The sequence below is a fragment of the Schistocerca americana genome, chromosome X, assembly GCF_021461395.2.
Source record: "Schistocerca americana isolate TAMUIC-IGC-003095 chromosome X, iqSchAmer2.1, whole genome shotgun sequence".
Taxonomy (NCBI): Eukaryota; Metazoa; Arthropoda; class Insecta; order Orthoptera; family Acrididae; genus Schistocerca; species Schistocerca americana.
Genome location: NC_060130.1, coordinates 887,081,786 through 887,108,012, shown reverse-complemented (window position 1 = coordinate 887,108,012; position 26,227 = coordinate 887,081,786). Strand labels below are relative to the sequence as shown.

The following is a 26,227-nucleotide window of genomic DNA, read 5'->3' as shown; positions in this document are numbered from 1 at the left end:
CTCACGGATGGAGCGTCAGACGAAACGCGCCGGGGTGGAGAGGGGGATAGAGACTTCTTCTTTGAGGCCTTCTTGGAAGGCCGAGGAGGCACAGGGATGGTGGGCTTGACCCGAAGAAGGTCCTCACGTGCGGGGTCCGTTTTGGAACGCCGGACCTCGGAAGCTGGGGTCCGGAACGTTTCCCCGATGGACGCCTGAGAAGAGGATCGCTTCTCAGGTGGCGGGGGGAGAGGAGGAGGAGGAAGGGTGGCCCCTGGGGCAGAGGGGGCGGGGGCCACGGGGGAGGAGGATTTGGAAGGGAGGGATTTGGGAGGCGGAGGCAGAGCCCCCTGATGGGCGGAGGAGGCGGAGGGGGGGACAGGATAGGGGTGAGGATACCGCGGAAGGAGTGGACACAACTGAGGCAAACGAAGTGGTCAACGGAATGGGATGGAGGCGGTCATACTTCTTCCTGGCCTCAGAATAAGAGAGCCGATCCAAAGTTTTGAGTTCCTGTATCTTCTTCTCCTTCCGATATGCGGGGCAGTCTGAGGATCTAGGCGAATGGAGGCCAGGGCAATTAATGCACCGAGGTGGTGGGGTGCATGTATGTTCCTCACAAAGAAGACGTCCGCAATCGCCACAAAGGGGCTCAGCCTCACACCGTGACGACATGTGCCCAAAGCGCAGACACCGAAAACAGCGCATAGGAGGCGGGACTTAAGGTCGCACGTCGCACCGGTAGCACATCACCTTTACCTTCTCCGGGAGAACGTCCCCCTCGAAGGCGAGGATAAAGGCCCCGGTGTCGATGCGACGGTCTTTGGGGTCGCGCTGGACTCGCCGGACGAAATGCATGCCTCGGCGCTCCAGGTTGGCCCTGAGCTCCTCATCAGATTGTAGCAGGAGGTCACGATGAAAAATAACCCCCTGCGTCCGATTTAGTGCCAGATGCGGGACAATGGACACTGGGATGTCCCCTAGGCGGTCGCACGCCTGGAGCGCTGCCGACTGTGTGGCGGAGGTGGTCTTGATAAGAACGGACCCTGAACGCATCTTGTTGAGAGCCTCAATTTCCCCGAAGATGTCCTCAATGTGCTGAACAAAGAACATGGGCTTGGAGGTGGCGAACGTCCCCCCATCGCTTCGAGAACAGAGCAAATAGCGGGGGAAGTACTTCGCCCCAAGCCGGCGAGCCTGTCCCTCCTCCCAGGGAGTGGCCAAGGGGGAAAGGGCAGGAGAACCAGAACTACAAACGGTACCTTTTCTTTTGAAAGACTCGGCCGCAGAGCGACCTGACGACCTGATACGTGTTGACGTTTCATCTGCGAAACGTCCGCCCCGATACCACCCACTCCGACCAGGGGCTCTCCCCACGGGCGCCACCCAGCCTCAGCAAGGGCCACCTGGCAGGATGACCGTTGCCGGGAGTCCTGATGCCCCAAGGAGACGGGCATCTACTCCTTGGCCGACGTGGAGAGGGTGCAGCTCAGGTATTGGCAGTACGATCCCTGTGTTGTCAGGGGGCTACAACCTAGAGGGTACATAATGACCACACCACAACGGGCTGGCTACCGTGCTGGATTTCTGGTGCCATGGAAAGTCCATCATGATCGCTGGTGCAGATGGGGACGCACTATGGGCGTAACTTGTACAACCCATCAGGCGTTTAGGCCCAATTTGAGGAATAGCGGGCATGGTTACAACGCCGGTACAATGCTGAGTGCCAAGGTCTTAGTGCACTTAGGACCAGTGGTACACCACGTAAGGTGTCCTTCCCCAAAAGGCTCGTACTTATGTAGAATTTTGAAAAATGGAGGTCAAACCCCAAGGGGGACCATCACATGGAAGGCCGAAACGGTTGAAACTCCTTTTAGTCGCCTCTTACGACAGGCAGGAATACCTCGGGCCTATTCTTACCCCGGACCCGCAGGGGGGAGGCTGGGGGGGTAATTCTCCTATGCAGAGGCTCGAGAAAATTGCTCAGCAAAGTGCTCGGCAATCACGTTTGCGTCGTTACATAACTCGCCATTTATGGTAACACCAGAGACAGCTGTTGGAGCCTGATACCCGAAAAGACGTTTTATCTTTGCCCAGACTTGGGAAGGTGACGTGTGGCACCCAATGGTGGAGACGTATCTCTCCCAAAACTCCTTCTTCCGTTGTTTGATAATGCAGCAAACACGGGCACGGAGCCGTTTAAAAGCTATGAGGTGCTCCAGGGAAGGGTGCCACTTATTCTACTGTAGAGCTTGCTGAAGCTCCTTAATTGCTTCAGTGACTTCCGGCAAGCACCAAGGGACTGCCTTACGCCTGGGGCAACCTAAAGAGCGAGGGATCGTGTTTTCTGCCGCAGAAGCAATTGTGCTAGTCACCTGCTCAACCGTCACATCGATGTTACCGTGTGGGGGAGATTCAGTGGTGACAGCAGAGGTGAAAGTTCCCCAGTCTGCCTTGTTACAAAGCCCATCTCTGCAGGCGTCCGAGTGCCTGACGCTGGGGCAGTGACAGAAAGATGGGGAAGGGGTCAATACCACACAGGTCATTATGTGCTCTACAGGGGATAGATGGGAAAGTCCTGGGCTGCAAATTGATAAATCAATGGCCGAGTAACTACTATGAGCCACACTGAAATTTGTGGTGGCCCCTGTATTTAAGAGGCAGAGATCGAACTGCGACAGTAAAGTTTCGACATCTCTGCCTCGGCCAGTAAGCATGGTACCACCCCACAAGGGGTTATGGACATTAAAATCTCCCAGAAGTAGGAAAGGTTTAGGGAGTAGATCAATCAGTGCAGCTAATACATTCAGGGGTACTTCACCATCTGGAGGAAGATATACATTGCAGACAGTTATTTCCTGCGTCGTCCTTATTCTCTGACAGCACAGCTTCAAGAGGGGTCTGAAGGGGCACATGTTCACTACAGACTGAGTTTAGCACATGAACGCAAACTCCACCTGACACTCTATTATAGTCGCTACGGTTCCTGTAATATCTCTTATAGCCGCAGAGGGCAGGGGTCTGCATTGCTGGGAACCAGGTTTCCTGGAGGGCAATGCAGATAGCAGGTGTAAAGCTTAACAGTTGCCGTAGCTCAGCCAGGTGGTGGAAAAAACCGCTGTAATTCCACTAGAGGGTGACATCGTGAGAAGGCATGGAACATTCAATCAGGCAGTTTACGTCTCAGAGTCACCTGCTACCACCAATTTATTGCCTGAGCAGATCCATTGTGTCTGAGGGTTTGGAGAAACCTAGATCCTCAGCGGATGCCAAAATCTCCACCCCATCCTCAGCCACAGAGCTTGTAGGTAGTGGTGGTGTGGGTGCCACCATAATTTCCATGGTCTTAGGGGTTTTCTTTTTGGATTTCTCTCGCTGCTCTTTGGGTTTCTCTCTCTGGGAGGACTTCACTGGCTCAGTTTCCGGGACTGAGGACGAGCGTGAAGCCCTATGACCAGCTGCTTTTGGGCTCTTCAGCCACTGGCGGGTGTCGTCTTTCCCACTAGAAGAAACCTGGGAAGGGAGTGACCCAAGTGACCCCTTCCTAGTGAGAGAAGCCAAAGAAGACTTACGCTTCTCCAGCTTAGAAGGGGGGACGGACGTCCCCGATGGTTGGGAGGGTGTTGATCCCAAAGTAAGTGGTGCAGGAGCAACAGGGAGGAAAATGCCCCCCCCCCCCCACCATCAAGGGGGCAGGTGTAGTCTTCTGGCTCTGAGAGGTGACCTGGGTTGGCAGAGCTGATGGTGTCAGAACTGTTGTAGCAGCGGCATAAGACGATGTCATACACACAGGATGCAGGCGTTCAAATTTTCTCTTAGCCTCAGTGTAGGTCAGTCTGTCCAGGGTCTTGTACTCCATGATTTTCCTTTCTTTCTGGAGAATCCTGCAGTCAGGTGAGCATGGTGAATGGTGCTCTCTGCAGTTGACATAGATAGGAGACAGGGCACATTGAGTATTGGGATGTTATGGGCATCCGCAATATCGACATGTGATGCTGGAACTACAGTGGGAAGACATATGGCTGAACTTCCAGCACTTAAAGCGCTGCATTGGGGGACTTTACATCACAGCAGTAGACCATCACCTTGACCTTCCTGGGCAATGTATCACCCTCAAAGGCCAAGATAAAGGCACCGGTGGCAACCCGATTATCCTTCAGACCCCGGTGGACACGCCGGACAAAATGTACACCTCACCACTGTAAAATGCCGTGCAGCTCATCGTCGGACTGCAAAAGAAGGTCTCTGTGAAATATGATACCCTGGACCATATTTAAGCTCTTATGGGGCGTGATAGTTACAGAAACATCCCCCAGCTTGTCACAAGCGAGTAACTCCCGTGACTGGGCAGAGGATGCTGTTTTGATCAAGACTGACCGAGATCTCATTTTAGATAAGCCCTCCACCTTCCCAAACTTGTCCTCTAACTGCTCAACAAAAAACTGAGGCTTCATCGTCATGAAAGATTCCCCATCAGCTTTTGAACATACAAGGTACCAGGGCAAATAAGATCCGCTGCCATTCTTAGCCTAATGTTCCGCCCATGGTGTGGCCAAGGAGGGGAATGATTTGGGGTTGTACTTCTGTGCGTTGAATTGAGCTCGTGATCGCATAGAGACTGCTGGTGTTTCACCATCAGCAAGAGATCATGGACTACGCTTCATAGTGTGACATCCGCCCTGATGTCACCCAATCCGACGAGGACCTCCTCACGGGCTCACGGGCGCAACCCAGCCGCAGCAAAGGTCACCTGGCAGGATGGCGATTGCCAGGAATCCCGATGCCCCAGGTGGATGGGCATCTACACCTTGATGTACATGGGGAGTTAACAGTGAAGGCATCAGCAGAGCAATCCCTGTGTGGTCAGGGGGCTACAACCAACAGGATACATGGCGGCCCCACCACAACGGACTGGCTACCGTGCTAGGTATCAGGTGCAAAGAAGTCCGTGGTCATCGTTGATGCAGAAATCTACACTGCCTAGTGCATGGTGGAAAATGCACCCAGGAAGGTGTCCTCACCCAAAAGATGGAGAATGGGCAGCACTGCAATGCGACAATGAGAAAGTAGGGTAAAGATCTCAATGAACGATGGACACAATGCACCATGTAAGGCGCCCTTCCCAATTGGCTCGCTCTTCGGGAAAATTTTGAAGAATGGAGGTCAAACCCTACAGGGGACCATCACATAAAAGCCAAAACGTGCACAACTCCTTTTAGTCGCCTCGTATGACAGGCAGGTATACCTTGGGCCTATTCTAAGTCCTGGACCCACAGTGGGGGAGGTGGGGGTGCTAATAAAATTAAAAATTAAAGTGCAATAGGATATGGAATCTACTATGACTGTTATCCTACCCATTTTTAACTGGCTCATTCCATCCCTAATAAACACATATTTTTTTATGGTTAATTTCCACTTTTCCTATCCTCTTCTGAGAAATTAAACACTATTTTTAATTGACCTTTCTATCATAATTTCTAAAACTCCAAACAGCTCCACTTTTTATAACATTTAAAATTAGTTTGAACCACTAACATATTTACGTTTGCATCTGCCCCCCCACCCTCACCGTCACCCTCACCACCACCACCACCACCATTCCAATATCAGATGGTTTTCTACCCTGGCAGACATTTATGGTTCATTTTTGAGCTTGGCCTCAGAAATTCCACAATTACTCCACACATGTATTTGGAAATATAACACAAATTTCAGAACTATTTTGGTCATCAAATTACCTCTGTTAAAATGTTGCAATGTTTAGCATTTTACCACCTTTTTAGACAAGCTTCTATACTCAGGGCGACAATTATACACCGTGTCCAAACTTTAGGTTCAAACTTTAACAGACCATAGACGATCTTACACTGAGAGATCTAGTTTTTTATTAATATGATGAGGTTACAGAAACATAAACTCATAGCAGCTGTTCAAAGAGACTATTACTAGTCACAGTGCATGCATTACACACAGTTTATTGACAGAACTTAATTCTGCGTGCAAAAGTGTTTGTACCATTTCTTGCACATTTTGTTTCTGAAATGTCCCACTGTATTCTTCTAAGTGTGTTACCACAAAAGATTTGATGGGTACTTATTGACACATCTTCTCACACACCATGTCCTGTGACCTGAATGATCCGATTTCTCGTATGTTTCTCTCCTTGATGATAGATTTCTTTCAATTAGGATGACAACAGTTGCAAAAATTCTCTCTGGATTCATATGGCTTTTGAATACTAAAACCTTTTGCATCATACATTAAACATATGTCTGCCATTTGCTGTTGCACACAATGCTTCATCTTTGACAGCCAGTCATGAGCTTAAAACAGTGGTAAACTTCACTATGAGCACATCACAAATAACTGTGTACGATTTTCAAGGTCGCGCCACTAATTTTGAAGTGGCAGACGGTTGTTTTTTTTTAACATCAGTAGTCTACAAATCCATACCTCTCATGCATTAACCATTCGAGACATAGTATCATCTGAAATATTCGTTTCCAACCAGTAGACCATTATTTCAAATAATCAATGTTGGCTCTTCTACCACCTGTATACATTCACCCCAAAAGTTTTGGAACACTCTGTAGCTCTATTAACTGTTTAATTCTTTCTAGCTTTATTTACACCATCTTCACAAGTCTCAACTTCTTCTGCCTTGTACTGTCCACTGCATCCTTCTGTACTCAATTTTTAATACAGACAAAGTACATTAAAAACAAAACATGGTGAAAGAGGAATCACTGATTTATTACATAAAACAAAGTATAATTTTTTAAGTCCATGTTTTCAAAATCCATTAGATTCTCTGAACACTGCTTGAAGACTCTAAATGAGTGAAGTTGAGTTCTCCTACCTGACACTACCTTTTATTCAATGCATTTAGTTCCTTCTATGCTGTGGCTGACATTCAACTAAAAAGAATTACTAAATGTCCAACCAAACTGTAAACATTGTGGAACAAAGAAAATCTTTACATATTCTAAGACGAGTTTTGAAATTGTGAAAAAGCTCTACACGGAAAAATTTGTTAATAACTTCTTACCAAGAATGTGCCTACAAAGGGCATATGGTGATGATGACTTCCGAAAATCAAGAAATACATGCTCTGCAGTATGCCTCTGCTCACTGGAAACCACATTTGGCGATGCCTGTGAAGAGCAATAAAACTGAGTTCAACACAAATGTTAACATGAAAACCACTACAAAGAATAAAACAATAACTTTGATGTTATTTTATTGGTGATGGATCTATGTGATAAGATCCTTTTTAGGCTAATGTTCATCAACAGATGTCTACATTATTACTCACATTGCTCCTCTACATAACTCTGAGCACTTTCTGCGTCTGTGATGATATACACATGTTATAAAAAACTGTAGCAGTAATTTTACTATCGAAAAATAAGTAATGACTTGTGTTATCCATACACAGGAGTAATTAAAAACATTTTTTCTCTCTTAAAATGTAAGTATCCACATGAAGAGCCTCTTCAAATTTTTTTGTAATTATCTCACATGCCAAACAGGTTTACTAGATACATGGAAGAGGTGTGGAATCAGCAAATTACCTGAAGCATTTGATACTCCTTCGTCAACTCATACCCAAACTGTCATCTTTCAACATAACATATGCTTCGAGCTATGCTAACAAGGGAAATTCCCCATCACACCCCTCTCAGATTTAGTGGTAAGAGGGTCCAGTGGACAGCCTATTAACATAGATCAAGCATGAAAACAGGAAAGAAGGTGTACTGGACTGTAGAAAAAAAGCAAAATAGAAACAGCGAATGGTCTAAGAACAAGAAGTGTAATATAGAGGAGTTGGGAAGAGAAATGGCGTTGTGGTTTAGGTGGTTATGGTGTTGGACTGCCAAGTGGTCAATCCATGTTAAAACCTCTGTCATGGCTTCCCCCTCCCTCCTCCTCCCCCCCCCCCCCCCCCCCCACACTGCTTTTCGCCTTATTCAAATTTGTGTCTGTGTCATGGTGCAACATCCGCTTATCCGCTTGTGATGGCAAGGTATAAGGTAGGGACTATAATGATAATTGATTCCGCACAATTACTCTATTAGCAGTCGAAAGGAAGTGGCTTTCGAACGGGAACCACAAACATTTGATGACATGGCGACAAGTCAACCGAATCCTCCACCTGAAAATGTGTCCGGTGTGTCACACATGGCATTAGTGGCAGTATGTGTGTCATATGATAGGAATTTCTTATCGACGCACCTAATCTGTATGACTGGTAAGTGAGTGAGATATGCCTCGTTGCCTGATATAGGTGTTCATATGACTGTGAATGTAATCACTCCCAAGGAAATGATGAAAACATAATAGTTTGCACACAAGCTGCTAAAAATGAATGCAACAGTTTCACATATGCGATTGCAGTCTTTCTCGGTGTATTCCAATGATGAATTCTTCTCGGGTTATCAGCCAAGCGGTCACAACATTTCAATGGTCAACAATTTCACAAACACACAGTTTCTCTGTGCTCTGTCAAAACATATATTTATAATGTTTTTGGAGTCGCATTCTGTTTTGGAAGTCTTGATTCTTAAATTCCTTTGTTGTAACATAGTTCACACTTATTTATTTGTTATTTTCATTTCTGCGCTATGTCTATGTGGTATGTCACCTGCTCTCACTATTCATCACAATTACTTGCGATAGTAATGCAGTCTTACCATATGACTAATATTCTATAACCAATGTACGAGGTGTTTGAAAAAGAATTTGTAGGCGTACAACTTACGTCTTTTACAAACAGCATCGTACACAATACTTTTAGGCACTCCTAATTGCAGACTACATCTGGCCAATGATTTCTTCAGGCTTCAAACACACGAAACATAGATCTGTACAACAACATCTTCAGAGGTTCTTGGTCTACCTGGTGATATTGCTTTTAAAACACTACCAGTTTCCTTGAAAGACTTTAGCCAACGATAAATAGTTCTTGCTGTAGGTGGTTCACCACCATACTGACATCTAAAATTATGTTGCACTATTATAACTGGCTCAGTTTTCACAAGCCAAATAACACATTGTGTTTTCTGTTGTGGAGTCCACATTGTTGCTGAGTTGCTCTGCACTGCACGCATGCCTGGTCTGAACTGAGGGAACAGAGGAAAAAAACAGCACTGATCTGTCTCAAGGTCAAGCAGAGCTGCCAACTGCAGAAGGGCCAAACTTGGGGAGTTGATGGATCAAACACAACAAACTAGAATAGTGTATGTCACTTTGTACAGATTCTAGGACACATTAAAACTAGGGACTTCTTTTTCAAATATACTGTATAGTATGACAACTGCCAAGACTACAGAAGGAGAACAAGAATTTCAATGACCAGAAGAACACTTCATAATGTTGTGAATAAATGAATAAATAAATGGCACAGGAGAGTTTTGAACACAACACACCTGCTTGGCAGTCCAACACTATGACCACTTACCCATGACGCCGTTGCTGTTGGTGGATGCTTTTTAATTGCACTTCTTGTTATTGGACCATTCACTGTTTCTATTTTGCTTTTTTTTCCACAGTTCAGTACATGTTCTTCCTGTTTTCAGGCCTGATCTATGTTCATTTTTTGATGGGCTATCTACTGGGCCCTCTTACCACTAAATCTGAGGGGGATGTAATGGGGAGTTTCCCTTTTACATGTAGTGGAGAACACATTGGAAAGACAAAAGAATGGTTCAACAAGGCATCCCAGAAGGCTGCAGAAAAGAGAAAGAAGTTGAGGGAGCAGTGACTTCTGACAGGAAGAATAAGCAGACAAAGGAACATTTTTTCTTCATCAGAAGAGAGATGAAGTGAATCCTTAGAACAGGAAAGAGAACATATCCAACCAATTTGTTAGATTAACTTGAGGCAGAGAACCACATCAAGAATTCAAGACAATTTTTCCAATGCATCAAAAATCGGAAATAGGGACTTCATAGCCCAACTTTTAGCATTATAGATAAGAATGGTAACTTGATAAATGACACAGAAAGAATTGTAGAAAGATGGAAAGAATTCTGAGAACTCTTTAGTCAACCAGATCCAGACAAGATGTTACCTGCAGACCCCATAAGGAAATTAAAGATGAAGAAGAATGGGAAGGAACTGAAGATGACGTGAAGATTGCGAGCAAAAGATTGAGAAACAACAAAGTTCCAGAGGAGAACAGAATAACAGGAGAATTAATCAAAGAGAGGCAAGGCGTTGCACTTGGAGATATATAAACTGATCCAGTTGATATGGAAGAATGAGACATTGCCAAAAGAATGGAAATTGGCCATAATATGTCTAACATACAAGGAGGGAAGTAAATGGGAAGATGGCAACTATAGAGGTATCAGCTTGCTGAATGTGACCTACAAGGTACTATCATTATCCTCAGAGAATTACAACCTTTGATAGAGAACAACATACAGGGATACAAAGCTAGCTTTTGACCAAACCAATTTACAACAGATCACATTCTCACTCTAAGAAAATTGTTTGAAAAATACTGGAACTATGATAAAGATATTTACAGTCTGTAACTTTCAACGTCCATATGACAGCACCCACAGAAATAGCCTACACAATGCACTGCATGACTTCAGAATCCCTGACAAGATAGTGAGAATCATGCAAACCTGTATGGATAGGGAAAGGGTAGCAGTGCGTTTCCATGGGAACACATCAGAAACATTTGAGACTGAGACAGGTTTCAGGGAAGGGGATGCTCTTTCATGTGTTATATTCAATGTCATCTTACAGAAAGTAATAAGGGAATGCAGGCAACAGGAGTGGGCTAGAGTACAAAGGGACAGTAATTTCAGTTGTCTTGCATATGCCGAAATATAGTACTACTAAGAGAATCAAACCACGAGTCAAAATAAAAGTACCAGAAAATGGAGAAATATGCACAGAAGGTTGGCCTAAAGGTGCAAATAGATCCCATGAAGTTCAAGAGAGTTCACTAGCTAAGATACTTCATATCTTGGTTCACAAGTGGCAACAGCATATAAATGAACATCGAGGAAAGAATAACAGTGGGCAATAAATGCACTTATTCCGCTCAGGGAGAAGCTCAACTCCAAATAAATATCAGAGAACACTAGGATGAGAATATATAAAACTGTGATAAGACCAACAGCCATGTATGGTTCAGAAATCTGGAGCAAGACTAAACAAGAAAAGGAAAACTATTAATAGTTGAAAGAAGAGTAATGAGGTTTCAGATATGGCTACCAATACCAATCTTAGATATAAGAGTACAGGGGGTCGGGGGGGGGGGGGGGGGGGGGGGGGGGGGAAAGAACAAGGAAATCTACCTCTTGATGCATCAACCAACAATCCTACAGACACTGGAGAGTAAAAAAATCCAATAGTTAGGCCATCTAGCCCATACATCAGAAGAAAGACAGGTGAAAAAGGCACTTCAGGGGAAACCAAATACCAGACACCCCACAGGACGACTGAGGCAACACTTTGGGAAAGGATATGGCAGTCCTGAGGATGACAACATTTGGAGGAACCAAGTACAAAACAGAAAGGAATGGAGGCAGTTTGTGGAAGCAGCGAGTGGTCTGCAGGGCCTGCGATCGCTGTATATGTATATGTATGTACCAAATCAGGTGTACTTTAAAATTATTTTCTTGTTTCAGACCTCTCTCTTCCATGCACACTTCTTCAGGTTGTATTATTGTTGTTTTTGAAAGCCTTTCTTGATTACTGAACCAGACAATACTTTCTACACCCAGATCACTTTCCTAAGTCCCTTCTTCAACTAGACTGGAGAAAGTCATGTATGAAACATGTATCATGGCTAACCCAGCTAAGAATCAAACACAGACTAGACGTATTGCCACTTGTGCCAAATGCTGTGTGTGAATCACCCCATGGGAGCAAGTAAATGGTAAATTATGTTATCAAAGCACATTAGAGATAAATCTGGTTATAAACTTGATGAACAATTTAAGCAGGTGAAAACTATAACAAAATAGTATTTTATTACAGCATTAACTGAAGTCAACATTTCAAGAACATCTTATGTCAACTAATGAAACTGGATAGATAAAAAATCTACTCACCGGGCCGCAGCAGGAGAACACACGTACAAAAGGTATTACATTTTGCAAGTTTTCAGAGCCAGTGGCTCCTTTTGGCAGAACAGGTGAAAGGAAAGGAAGACGGGGCAAGGAAAATGACTGGTGAGGTTTCGGAAAACAGGCAGAGTTCGGAAAAGTTGCCCAGAACCTCGGGTCAGAGGAGACTTACGGGATGGGATGTGAGGGAAATATTGATTGCTGGGGACCGCACTGGATGAGATTTGAAAATCTGAGAGCTTAAAGGTTGAAGATTTAATATGCAAGACAGAGGTTACTGCTAAAACATTGTACACAAGTCAGTAAGAGTGAAAAATGCTAAGTGCAGTGTATGCGAAAATAGACAATCAGAAAATGAAAGATGTAGGAAACTGGACTTAACTTACGTTAATTTTTTCAGTCTCTGTATTTCTTCGTAATATCTATTCCTTTCTTTACTGCCTTTCAGTTTTTTACGTCTTTCATTTTCTGATCTGTCTATTTTTCGCCATCCACCCCCTATTTCTAACCACATTCAATGCACTTAGCTTTTCTCTCTTATCAAGTCATGTAGGATGTTTCAGCAGTAATCTCTGTCTTACACACTGCACTATACTCCACCTTTAAGCTCTCAGGTTTTCAAATCTCATCTGGTGCAATCCCCTACAATCAGTCTATCCTTCTCAACCCATCCGGTAACTCTCCCCTTTTCCTAAACCGCACCAGTCCTTTTCCTTCATCCCTCCTGCTCCCTCTTAAACCCTTCTGCCAGAAGACAAAGCCACAGGCTTCAAAAGCATGCAAACTGTAGTATCTTTTATATGTGTGCCATCACTTGGTGTGTAGATTTCTTATCCATCCAATTACATGATATTTTCAAAATCTGATTATTTTTACTGATATATTAGCCCATTTGGTTAACTAATTTCATTCAATGAGTATTGAAATTGCCGATTACATTGATCCATTACTGAATCAAAGGAAAAAAGAAGTTCATACTTATCAGCAAGAACACAATTCTGAAGAAAAGTGGACAAGAAGTTATCATGCCATAAAACAAGTATGTGTTGTTTACATATACAAATGTGTGATGATGGATGACGATGATCAGAGTTAAATTTGGAGATGTGGAAACTAACAGTGACTCTCAAAACGACAATACAGGCAACTATGGGTCCTTCTACATAGAGTGAGCAACAAGAACATGCACTCAATGACATTTGAGCCATATTGATGTCATGCTTCATAATGCACTGTTAGCATAAGGGGTCAAAGGAAGAAAAGAATTTTGTAGAAACTTTAAAACATTTTTACTTGAGAGAGAATTTTACCATTAGGTGAATATATTTTCTTACATTAATACAAATCAATTGTGAAATTGCTTAAATCTTTCTAAACTGATACCACGAGTGTAGTTTACTGCGCATGTGTTACACATGAAAGTTTGCCATTGATGTATTGTTTTCTCTTAAGTTCAGTAGCATAAGCACCACCACAATGCACTAAGTCTGAAATAAGAAGACTAATGAAATGTTACAAATCAAGTAGCTAACATTGGCATCAGTGTGTGTGTTCCCAGAATGAAAATTCCTTCTGGAAACAATCACCTGGCCTGTGGCTACATTTCTTTCTGCAAGGTATGCAGGAGAACCTCTTTGAAGTTTGGTGGTAGGAGGTACTGGCAAAAGTGGTAGCTGTAACAGCAGATTCTGAGTTGTGCTTGGATAACTTTACTTGCTTGCGATAAGTAAAGGTTGCAGGTTCATGTCCCAGTCCAACAGACATCTAATCTGCCAGGAAACTTCAAATCAGTATGTGTGTGTTTCTATTTGGAAATGTAATATAACAAAGATTCCATGTTTTACTAACATAACTGTTTATAGCCCCTGCACAAAGTATAAACTATTTGTACTCTCTCTGACATTATTTACTGTTTCTTTTCAAGCAAGGTAGCACAGTGTCAAGGCAGTGGACTTGCAATTATGATGAATGAAGATCACACCATAATCTGACCATCCATACTGGGGTTTTCTATAATTTCCCAAAATCATCAAGGTTGACTGACAGGATATTTCCATTTAAAAGGCCGAGGCTGACTTCTGGTCCCACTCCAGTCTAATCCAACACAAATTTCAATATATGCCTGTAAACATCCCTATAATGTATTTGATATGTCCTACACTATTAAGTTAAATGAACGAAGGGTAAATAAGTAAATTACCATTGCCAGTAATGAGTAAGGCAAACTGCAATATCCACATATTATGTGAATTGACTGACTGACTTACAAATACTGGGACATAATTAATTTAAATCTAAACATAGGGTAAACTATTAACATCATCCCCAAAATAAATACAGTGATATTTTATATAAAATAACTCCATAACAACCAAGGAAATAACTCTTGACCACTGGATGTTTGAACCAAGTTGGAAAAATGGATTTATATACATCATTAGCAATCGATTGTCTCTGACAGTTATGGCAAAAACTATGCTGGAAACATTTTAAATCTAGCTTCATACAAGTATGAAACGGAAGGGAAGGTAATACCAGGTGTCCCCATTAGTGTAATATCACAAAAATGCAGTGACCAGTAGAAGCTGGCAAATAGACTTTGCAGTGACTTAGGCGGTGGCTAATTATATACAAAAAAGGAAGCCAACATAGAAATTCACACTATACTAAAAGCCTTGTCAGTCTTACAAAATACAAATGTGATTGTAGTTGGAGTAGCACTCAGGCATGACCAGGCTGAATGGTAATGTGTAAATCAAGAGATCAAATCCACAAACAGAAAACTAAAAAAAGTATTGAAAGGCTTTCACAATTTGTGTTTTACTACAAACATACATTTTTTTTACTCAAAACATTTTTTTATTTTTATATTTACTTATATATTTATTCCTTCTTACACTTACTACTTCATATCAAAAAAATCTTCTACTGAATAGAAGGAGTTGTCATTCAGAAATTCTTTTAATTTGTTTTTAAATGTTGGTTAGCTATCTGTCAGACTATTACTGCTATTCGGCAAATGACCAAAGATCTTTGTGGTAGCATAATTTACCCCTTTCTGTGTCAAAGTCAGATTTAACCCACAATAGTGAAGAGCATCCTTTTTTCTAGTGTTGTAGTTATGCACTTCGGTGTTATTTTTTAATTGGAATGGCTTATTAATAACAAATTTCATAAGTGAATATACGTGTTGCAAAGGTACTGTGAATATCCCAAGTCCTTTATGTAAATGTTTGCAAGGTGATCTTGGGTGGGCTCTACCTATTATTCTGATTACATGCTTTTGTGCAATGAATACTTTTTTCTCTTAATGATGAATTACCCCAAAATATGATGCCATATGAAAGCAGCAAATGAAAATTGGTGTAGTAGGCTAAATTACTGACATGTTCATCACCAAAATTTGCAACAACCTTAATAGCATAAGTAGCTGAAACTAACCGTTTCAGCAGATCATCAATGTGTTTCTTCCAATTCAATTTCTCATCAATGCACACACCCAAAAATTTTGATTATTCTGTCTTAGCAACAAACTTCTGTTCATAGTCTCTATCGAACAATGGTGTTATGTCATTTTCTATACAGAACTGTATTCACTGTGTTTTCTCAAAATTTAGTGAGAGTCCATTTGCAGAGAATTTCTGAATGACATTATTTACAGTTCCTCAGCTGATTCTTGTGTGTTGGGTGTGATTACTATACATGCATCATCAGCAAAAAGAACTAGCTTTGCATCCTCATGAATATAGGGTGGCAAGTCATATATACATTAAGAACAATAAAGGACTCAAGACTGAACCCTGTAAGACACCATTCTTGATGCCTCCCCAGTTATACCTCATCTGCTGATTTTTGCAGACTATTTGTACTGTTAATTTCAGCCGTCTGCATTCTTCCAGTTAAATGTGAATTAACCCATTTGTGCACTGTCCCACTCAATCCACAATACTTAAGCTTACCTAGAAGAATTTAACGATTCATGCAGTCAAAAGCCTTTGCGAGATAACAAAATGTCCCAGTGGGTGATGTTTGATTATTCAATGCAGTTAATATTTGGTAAGTGAAAGCATACATAGCATTTTCTGTTGAAAAGCCATTCTGAAAAGCAAATTGGCTTTTTGTTAGTACTTCATTTTTACAAATATGTGATGCTACTCTTGAGTACATTATTTTTCCAAGAATTTTGGATAATGCTTTCAGAAGTGAGATTGGGTGGTAGTTGTTAACATCAGACTTATCCTCTTTTTTATGCAATGGTTTAACAATAGCGTATTTCAGTCTGTCTGGAAAAATGCACTGTTTCAGTGAGCTACAACATATGTGGCTGAGTATCCTACTTATCTGTCGGGAATAAGTTTTAGTACTCTTTTGGAAATGCCATCAATTCCATGTGAGTTTTTACTTTTGAGTGAATTTATAATTTTCCTAATTTCAGTAGAAGAGGTGGGATTAACTTCAATTTTATCAAATTGCATAGGTATTGCTTCTTCTATATACTACCTTGCATTTTCTAATGAATAGTTGGAGCCTATTTTCTCTACAACACTTAAAAATGATTATTAAAAATGTTTTCTACTTCTGACTTTTTGTTAACAAACGATTCATTGACAATGATGGAAATAAAATCTTCCTGTCCTCTCAGTTACCCTGTTCCCCTTTTAATAATATTCCAAATTGTTTTAATTTTATTACCAGATGTGCTAATCTCAGACATAATGCACATACTCCTGGACTTTTTTAATAACTTTTCTGAATACAGTGAAGTAGTTTTTATAAATTTTCTCTGTTTCTGGATCATTACTCCTCCTAACTACAAGATATGTTTCCCTTTTCTGTTTACAAGATATGTCTACCTCTTTACTAAGCCACAGCTTTTTAGATTATTTTTTACAATTATATTTCACTGTTTTCTTTGGGAAACTATTTTCAAATATACTCACAAAGGTATCATAAAATATGTTAAATTTTAAATCAGCATCAGGTTCCCTGTACACCTCATTCCAATCAAACTGTTCCAAGCTTTCCCTAATATTTTCAATTGTTAAATTGTTAATTAACTGCCCTACTTCAAAAAATTGCTCTGAGTACTATGGGACTTAACATCGGACCCCTAGAACTTAGAACTACTTAATCCTAAGCAACCTAAAGACATCACACACATCCATGCATATGGTCGCACAGTTCCAGACTGAAGCGCCTACAACCGCTCGACCACACCGGCCGGCTTGCCCTACTTCAGAGGACTGTTTTGCATTACTGTATGGAGCTATGGTATATACTATACCTATCTGTGCATCATGATCAGACAGACCATTCTTAACAGGAAAAGTTTCTATTTGATTAAATTTCTCTTTCTCAGGAAAGCAGCACATTATCTATGTGCTGCTTTCCTGTACCACATGAGTAGAAAAATCAACAAATGACATGAAATTGAAAGAACCAAGTAATACTTCAAGGTCAAGCTTTCTATCAGACTCTTCCAGAAAATCTACATTGAAATCCCCACTAACAATAATTTGCTCCCTTGTGTCAGGTAGCACAACAAATAATACAAGTTTTTCAAAAGAGCTGAAAAATTCCCAACAGGGACATACAGACGGCTACAATTATAAAAGTGCCATTATTTAGTTTCTGCTCATACGCACATGCTGTAATATGTTTCTCTACACAATTTTTTTTTTTTTTTTTTTTTTAATTTTTCAGACCAGGACAGATTTTAATATATATGACAACTCTTCCTATCTCCATGGTGTGTCTACTAACATGTGCTGAAAGCTTATATCCACCTATATTTACCTCTTCCATATATGATGTTCAGACAGGCACAGTACATCTACCCCACCCACAGTTTCTAAATCTTCTAAACAATCAAGAAGCTCATCTTCTTTGTTTTTTAATCCCCTGATATTCTGATGCAATATACTATCATTATTTTTCACTGGGCTTTTATGAGAATCTTATGACATCTTAACATATATAATACCTGCCTCTCTGAGCTTCTCATTAAGCTCATTGGACACTGATCGTAGCCTAAGAAAAGAGGTACTCCCATGAGTTTCAGTACCCCATCCCCCTTAAATATTTTACTGTCATCCCAGCCCATTTACCCTTCCCTTTCCAACTGAGATGCAGCTCATGTCTTGTAAAGTCCCACCTATCATACCATCAACAGGAACCAAACCTATGCCTGACAAAGTAGCTGCACGAAGCAGGTGATCTAGATCCATATTGACCCTCCTGACAGAGCTATTCAATTGGGGCCTCTTCCTCAGCTGACTGGGGTAACAAAGCACATCTGTTGTTTGTGCCAATGATGGCAACTGGTAAAGAACTAATGGCCACAAGGATTCATGAGTCACTGAAATCAAACAGGAAAGTGAACAAAACATCAATGGAACTGAAATGGAAAGATACGGCAGTAAAACAGAATCCATAAAAGTAAATAATATATCTGCAGATAATAAAATTATGCAAGAAAAAAAATCATAAGCAAGAGATCAATGCAAAAGTTAAAAGGAGTACTGAATGAAAATAATCCAGCAGAAAGCATAGCAGAATGAAGACATCCTATAAGCAGACAGACCAATTTGCAGAAAGAAGAACACGAATAACTCAAGCTCAGGAAGTGGGAATGCCAACAGGTGGTATATGGAAGTCAACCAGAAGAAAGATACACTGCCGAAGGCCCAGGATTTCTGGTGGGATAAGATTCTATTTCACAAGTGAAGCAGTTAATAAAGTGACCCAACAAACAGAAGAACATATGAACATATATGAGACTATCATAACACATACTATCACAATGTACTAGGATTAAAGAGATTAAAGACATTAACGGAGCTTACAACTTCAAGTATAGAGAGAAACAGCTCCCAGAGAAATATAGACAGAGACAAACTACTTATTTTTCTACAACATATGCTGCATTAGAGATAAGCATTTAGTATTATTTGTCTAACATTTAGCGTGTCAGTATTATAGGTGTATCTGTGCACTGGTTAACCTAAAATCAAGTAAATATATTTGTTTCTTAAGGATATGTCGTTGCAGCCATGATGTGTAGAAAACAGAGAAAGAATGGTGGGGGTTGGAATTTTTGTCAAAGAAAGAGTAAATTTTTCCATAATTGATTTACCTACATATTGCTCAGAACTGGCTGGGGAGTTTAGTCATGTAAAATTAGAGAAAGAAAATGTAGTTGTAATTAAGTCAGTATAGGCCTCCAGACTGAGATGTAAATATGTTTATGAACAACATAAGTTATTATATAAAAAAAACTTGAAGATTGAGTCAAGAATTGCTGTCTGTAGTGATTTTAACATAGAAATGACAAACACGGGGGGAGATGGGGGTGCAAGTCACAAGGACATTTCTGAATATGGTAAGATCAGTGGACCTATATTGTACAAATAACTGCGCTACACAAAAGAAAATGCCTGCAAAGGCAATATTATTGTGAATTTCCGTAGGGAAGACACTACAGCCAGACTTGCAGGAGTAGGCCTGACAGATCATGAGCCTTTACTTCTAATACTATAAAAGGGGCAACCGATTAAAATTGAAGATCACAAAGTGATACTGGTAAGAGGACAAAAGGAAGAGTACATAAGAGTGTTTAAGAGACTAGGAAGTGCAAACTGCGACTTTGTATATAACTGTCAACAAGGGAAAAGGGCAGCTGATATGGCTTTTGATAACTTATTAAGGAAATAGATATTCTCGTTCACCGGTAATAAAAATTAGAACTCCAAGTATGGCGAAAAATAAAAGGCTGAAGTGGTTTTCTGAAGAAATAAGAGAAAACACGGTCATATTGTACCAGATGCATAAACGAGGCACAGAGAGAACAATTATAGGTCACGTTTTAAATGAAAAAAAATCTAAGCTCCTTCTGGGAACAAAACTAGCATTGAAAACTATATAGAAAAGGGTTCCCAATACATGCAATGTACCATGGCAAATAATAAAAGAAGTGGTCACACCAAAATACATGCAAGCAGTTTTGCTCGATCCTGAGGAATTAAATCTCTACTTTTTAAACTCGGTTAACGAAATAGGGGAAAAAATAATACAGCAAGTTCATTTGCAGTTTATGGACACTATATCTTGGAAATTTTCTTGTAGTATAGTTTAGTTTATTGACACACGATTATTTCATTATTAGGAATGTATTATTACATCCTGTAGTATAATTCGATTTCGATGGCTATTTCGTTGTAAAATGACCAATGGTGAATAAAAATTACTGATTCTTGGAGGCCTATAACTAAAGTGTCAAGTATCTTCTCCCTATGTGGCCGTACTATGATATAAAATATTCCACCTTCGAAACATTTTATGTACTTGTTCTGTGCACAACAAGCGACCGTGGGACCAGAAATAATACAATCGTAATTCACTGCACTTCCATGAACAAAGAAACAATAATAGGCAAGATTCGTATAATTGTTTATAATAGAGAAAACGAGTCTATACACTAACACTGCGATTATTATACGCAGATTGAATAATTGGAAACATTAAAACTGTATATTTGGAGGTCTGCGAAGTTTTATTACGACGCATGGTTTTACCGCAGCCAAACTCACCAGGAGTACCCGTGATGCTTCCTCGAGTTGTCCAACAATATTTTCACCCATTGTCGCGCACTGGATCCAGCGACGGGGAAAAAACGGAGAATGGATAAAAAGGAGATGACAGCCGCAAACGAATAAACGAAATTACATTCTCAAAAAGACGGATGTTGTTGTTTTCTTCCGCAAATTTTGATTTTTATCGAAAACACAACTGTGAGGCTTACTTAACAAATATTTCCGAATTCATTACAGAAATTCTCGGATCATCCACACGACAGGTAACAAGGCGTCCCCACTTAGTTGACCAAACACTTCTGCCAAAACAACGCCACAGCAACCAACTATTGTCAATCGAGAATCGATTACACCCAAGTCTCTCTTTGAGTTTCCAAACAATAGCGGTTGTCAAAAAGTGTTGAGCACCTGAAGTAAAAAGCAAACTTAAAAGATAAGAAAATATCAAACGTAAGTTCTTAATAATACTGTAAATTCACCTGAATTAATATTCGAAAATAAATAATTCCGCACATTAAAGGCATGTCACGTCTAACGCTGGCTTTCTAAGAGTCGATATTATTTCCTATACACAAGGACAAATCCATCGGCTCTATGCCATACCAAGATCATAAGGTGATCTGGTGCCGACTGTCCCACACGGACAATGTTCCGTGTTCAATCTGGGCAAGTCTTAACTTGCTGCTAGTTGTAGTATATTTTGTAGCTCGACATGCTGCTGAAAGAGCATTCAAGGATCAAAGAACAATACGGTGTTGGTATATCGAGACAGTTTGGCGTGACATCAGTCTCATAAAACGCAACAGATGTCCTTCAGTGTGAATGCCAAGAGAGTAATAAATATAATAATTCCCTTTTCCCGTCCACGCTTTAAGACACATGCGAACTCTTATAAAATATGTCATAATAGTACGTCTAATTCTCATACAGTGCCCTGTATCGAGTAATACATCGTCACTCGGATGAACATTCGTTAGTGGATAACCGATCAGTTTCCATTTCCTTATCTCAGCGGGATAAAACTTTATATCAGTTGTTATATTCCTGGAAGACTTCAATAATGCCAAAATTATACGTATTTTTTCGTGGTGAACACATTAATATAGCGAATAAATCAACATTAAAATGTTACAGTTGGTGTCAGCTGTGATAACAGAATCAACAGCGATTAACATGGGCCGGCCGAAGTGGCCGTGCGGTTAAAGGCGCTGCAGTCTGGAACCGCAAGACCGCTACGGTCGCAGGTTCGAATCCTGCCTCGGGCATGGATGTTTGTGATGTCCTTAGGTTAGTTAGGTTTAACTAGTTCTAAGTTCTAGGGGACTAATGACCTCAGAAGTTGAGTCCCATAGTGCTCAGAGCCATTTGAACCATTTTTTTTTATTAACATGGCAACATCCAACAGCGCAACAGAAAAGTAGAACAATATCTGACTGATTTACAAACAAGCATATAAATATATTATATTCACAAAAAATAAGATATTCTTGAGTACATTTTGATGCATTCCATGTTGCAACGAAATATCGCCAACATGAGCAATCAAACATGTAAGTCATTAACTTTCTACTGAGGAAAAGTCATACTTGTGTTTTCAGAATCATTCCATAACTATGAATGTTCTCATTTAAATCACAATAAAAGTTATTCTATATGTAAAGCCTCTCGAGCTCACATGGCTGAAGTGTTATGATGTTGGCGAAGGAAGAGGACCACTTGGAAGTTGGAGGGAAGTAAGAGAAAAAAGAACATTTCGGGACATCAAGCGAGAAAGAGAGACTCTGGTTCTCTGCCATCGAAGTGTATGGCAGACTGGTATGTTTTCTTTTATATAGAGACATTTCGGATCGGATTGCTTATCTGATCTTGGTTATGGTCATCTAAGAATGTGGGTGACGGGGCTTATGTACTAAATGCACGACTTATCTTGTATTTAGTGGGGATTCTGTCATCTTTCGTGTCTCACTAGATAATTTGAGGTCTTTTGATAAATTTGAATACTTAACTTTATTGACGTATAAAACTGCTTGTAGACCACAGAGTTAGTCCCACTTCATATCACCGACCTACACCTTTGTATCCCACTAGACATTCTCTATTTCTACAGTAACTTTGATGTCTCTGTTGGGTGCTAAACCGACATGAACACACTTCAATTCTTTGGTGGTCAATTGATAAGTAGTGCAGAACAACGGCACTTTGTATCGATTTAGCTGTGGATCGATTAGTGGTGCAGGTATTGGACATAGCAAGAGGTCAAAGTCTGGAAACTATTCCGTGACCTGCTCTGACATGTCAGACACTGCATCATAGAGTTTGTCTGTGTGTTGACTTAGTGGTGTCAGTGATGGATGTAGTGGAATCTCAGTCTGGAAACAGCTCTCCATGCTGACTTGATTTCCAATACAGTGTGTCAGGCTCTGCATCAGGTAGATAATCTCAATTCTGACTTGATTTCTGCTGCTGCTATGTCTACTTAAATGTATTGGGCACTGCATCAGACATGTGAGGGAGCTGTTGAACTGGGGGAGAAATAAAAGAAAACCGTGACAAACACACATACAGACATACACACACAATGAGTACTGAACATTAAGACAGAGGAATAGTTTTGTACTTAAAAGTCATTTTTTATGTGGAGATGGTACGTCTCTGGTGACCTTTCATGATGATGATCACAAGAACACTGCAAGCTGCACCCATATCCCCACAGTCAATCTCTCAGACTGCCAGCTTGGATTTTGTTGTTATTGATGATATCATGGATCGCCATCTTGGGCTGCCGTCTTGATTCTACGCTTATAACCCTGCAGACTGTTCCAGTTCCATCAGAATTGCTGTCCTGTATTGGTCACCAAACAGACTGCATTAAGGTCAGTCAACTTCTTGACAATTTTGGAGGGTATTTTGGTACAATTTTTATCTGAAAACGTAGATGTGCAAGATGAAATGTTATGTAGTGTAGGGGTCGGCCAGTTCCAGGCTGGAGCCCATTCTGTTTCATCAAGATGGAGGTTGAGGAGCCTGTGTGATGTTCTTAGATACAATAAAACAATATTAAATATTACTTCTTTCATTCCTCAGAATATATCTTGTTACATGTCTTCTGCAGCAGCTCGTGGCTTCATAAACCAGAATGGATTCTGCTGAATCTAGAGAAAGACATATGGCTGCTGAAGATCGTTGCATCAGCAATGATGGTAGGGCAGTGAATCTGAATGTAGTGGGTTGACCGCCAGTTCAGAAGGCACTTTCCATCAACTGGTCTACCATGGATGAAGCTGTAACTACAGTGGTGTGTGTTTGGCTCACCCATCATCCTGAGATTACTCAGCCTCTCTCGGGACACTGTCTGTGTTGTGCTGTGATATGGACCTCGATGTCAGATGCCAAGATGTCATATTGAATACTGAGAGTGGCTCGCCAGTCTGGCAGTCTGTCTGACCTGAATGATGCTGAAGTTTCAGAGCATTTGGTGCCGGGAACTGGAACAGTGTTGGTAGACTTGTTGACTACCCTCAATCACAGCTTCAGTACTGGATGCTGGTTCGCTATCCATCCATGGCTACGGATTGGTGATCATCAGATAGGTAGTAGTACTGGAACAATGTCACACAAGTTGTTACAGTATAATAATCAGAGAATAGAGTGTGAATGACATGACTACCATCAATACTACTTACTGTCTGCCTCTAGGCTAGCTAGGTGGAGTATTTACAGCTTCGAAGAGCGGCCTGTACAACCTCATTTGTAAAACTGAATTGGTCTTGCTCATTACGAGCCATCAGCAGTCTTCCGTTTCGCTGTATTGGCTTAATAAATTTGTTTCAGAATCATTACTGCTTCATCAAACCACTGGTAGGTGTTATTGCGTCCTTCCTATTATGTCTTACATAATGTCATTAGAGTAATGGAGTCAGGATCGAAGTCCAAACTTCGTTCAAAATATTTCAAAGTAGCCTTCATAAAATCAAGCCCCTCATGATATTGAATAACTCTAAGCTTGACGATTTTCGGAACTATTTTATTACTGTTGAACATAATCCAATGTGCTACCATCCAGCAGACTTGTGGAGTTTCCGCAAGACCATACAAATGGCCATTTCACATCACACCTCCTGACACCCACTATCATGACCAGCAGAAAGACCTCTTGTGCAAGTGCCGTTACTGATGAACCATACAATCATTTGTCGGAATATGATTTAGAAATCCTTTGTGAGCATGTATGCTTACTAAGATGTTGCACTACCCCACCAGTCAATTACGAGAACGTTTCACATATCACACACATCTCCAAATTCCCCATATGTCACCATTTAGAAATTCATTGGAAATCTTATATGTCTTAAGTATAACATAAAATAGTAACAGTGTATGTGAGAGATCACCTAAATATGCAGTGCTAGGCTGGATAATGGATCGAATTCTGTTTATAGGAATGTTGGCTAGTTTTTAACCTTTCATCTACATTGGTACCAAATGTCCATCACACCGAGGCATACGTACACTGAAAATTAGTGTTAGTTAATAAATAACACTGTTACATATTAGCAGAGTGTGTCGGCATTGTGGTACAGCTGGTTGAGAATCCATGGTTATGAAACTGCTACAACAGATAGTTGGGAACTTATTCGAATATATACAGTATGAATCTGCTGCTACCACCTCACTGAATTCACTATGAGACCTTCTGTATGAATCTACTGAAGCTTCTGCTATTACAACCACTACTACTCTATTAACTAAAACATCATTCCACATGTCTGTATGATGTATTATAGCATATTTTCTTGAACACTGGTTTGTGATGTAGTGAGGTATGGTATGTTTGTGTTTTGTTGATGAAATATGTGGTGTATGTGTTGTAAGATGTATGTGTCTGTTCTGTGCAGTGAATGTGCTGTGAGGTGTGTGTTGTATGGCATGTGTGATGTTTTGTATGAGTTCTCTGTAGTATGTGGCGTGATATGCATTGTGTGTGGTGTGGAATGGTGTAATGTACTGTGTGGGCTACAGTGTATGGTGTGTGTGGGGGGGGAGGGGGGTGGCAAATTGTGTGCGGTCTGGTAGGTGCTGACTGGTGTGGTGTGCATGTTGTGTGTGGTGTGTGTGTATGTGTCACACACACACACACACACACACACACACACACACACACACACACACACACACACACACACACACAAACATTCATACATGGTGTGGTGTATGGTGTGTGTGATTGTATGATGTGTGGTGGGTGTTGTGTGCTGTGTGTGAGGTGTGTTTTGCGGTGTTTGGTGCATGGTGAGTGTGGTGTGCAATGTGTAATACGTATGGTGGCTGTTGTATGTTCTTTGTGAGGTATGTTGGGTGTGTGATGTGTAGTTTCTGGTGTGTGTCATGTGCGATGTGTGTGGTGCAGCTTGGAGTGTGTTGTCTGACATAGGTTGTGGTGTTTGATAAGGGGTGTGTTGCATGTGTACTGTGTGTGGTGTGGTGTGGCATCATGTATGCTGTAGTTTGTGGGGTGTTTGGAGAGTGACATCTGGTGTAGTGAGTCATGCGTTGTGATTTGTGGTA

At 41.1% G+C, this 26,227-nt stretch overlaps 1 protein-coding gene across 1 annotated transcript in view; it reads right to left on the bottom strand.

Annotated features, from left to right (window-relative positions):
* Positions 1-20,965, bottom strand: part of LOC124554892 (exportin-4-like) — a 231,368-nt gene extending 210,403 nt beyond the window's left edge. Inside the window, exons 1-2 of the mRNA XM_047128568.1 lie at positions 20,660-20,965; positions 7,028-7,133 (exon numbers count right to left, since the gene is read on the bottom strand). Coding sequence (XP_046984524.1) covers positions 7,028-7,133; positions 20,660-20,710 — 157 coding nt within the window. The 5' untranslated portion in view covers positions 20,711-20,965. The remainder of the gene's footprint in view (positions 1-7,027; positions 7,134-20,659) is intronic.
* Positions 20,966-26,227: the final 5,262 nt, after the last annotated feature.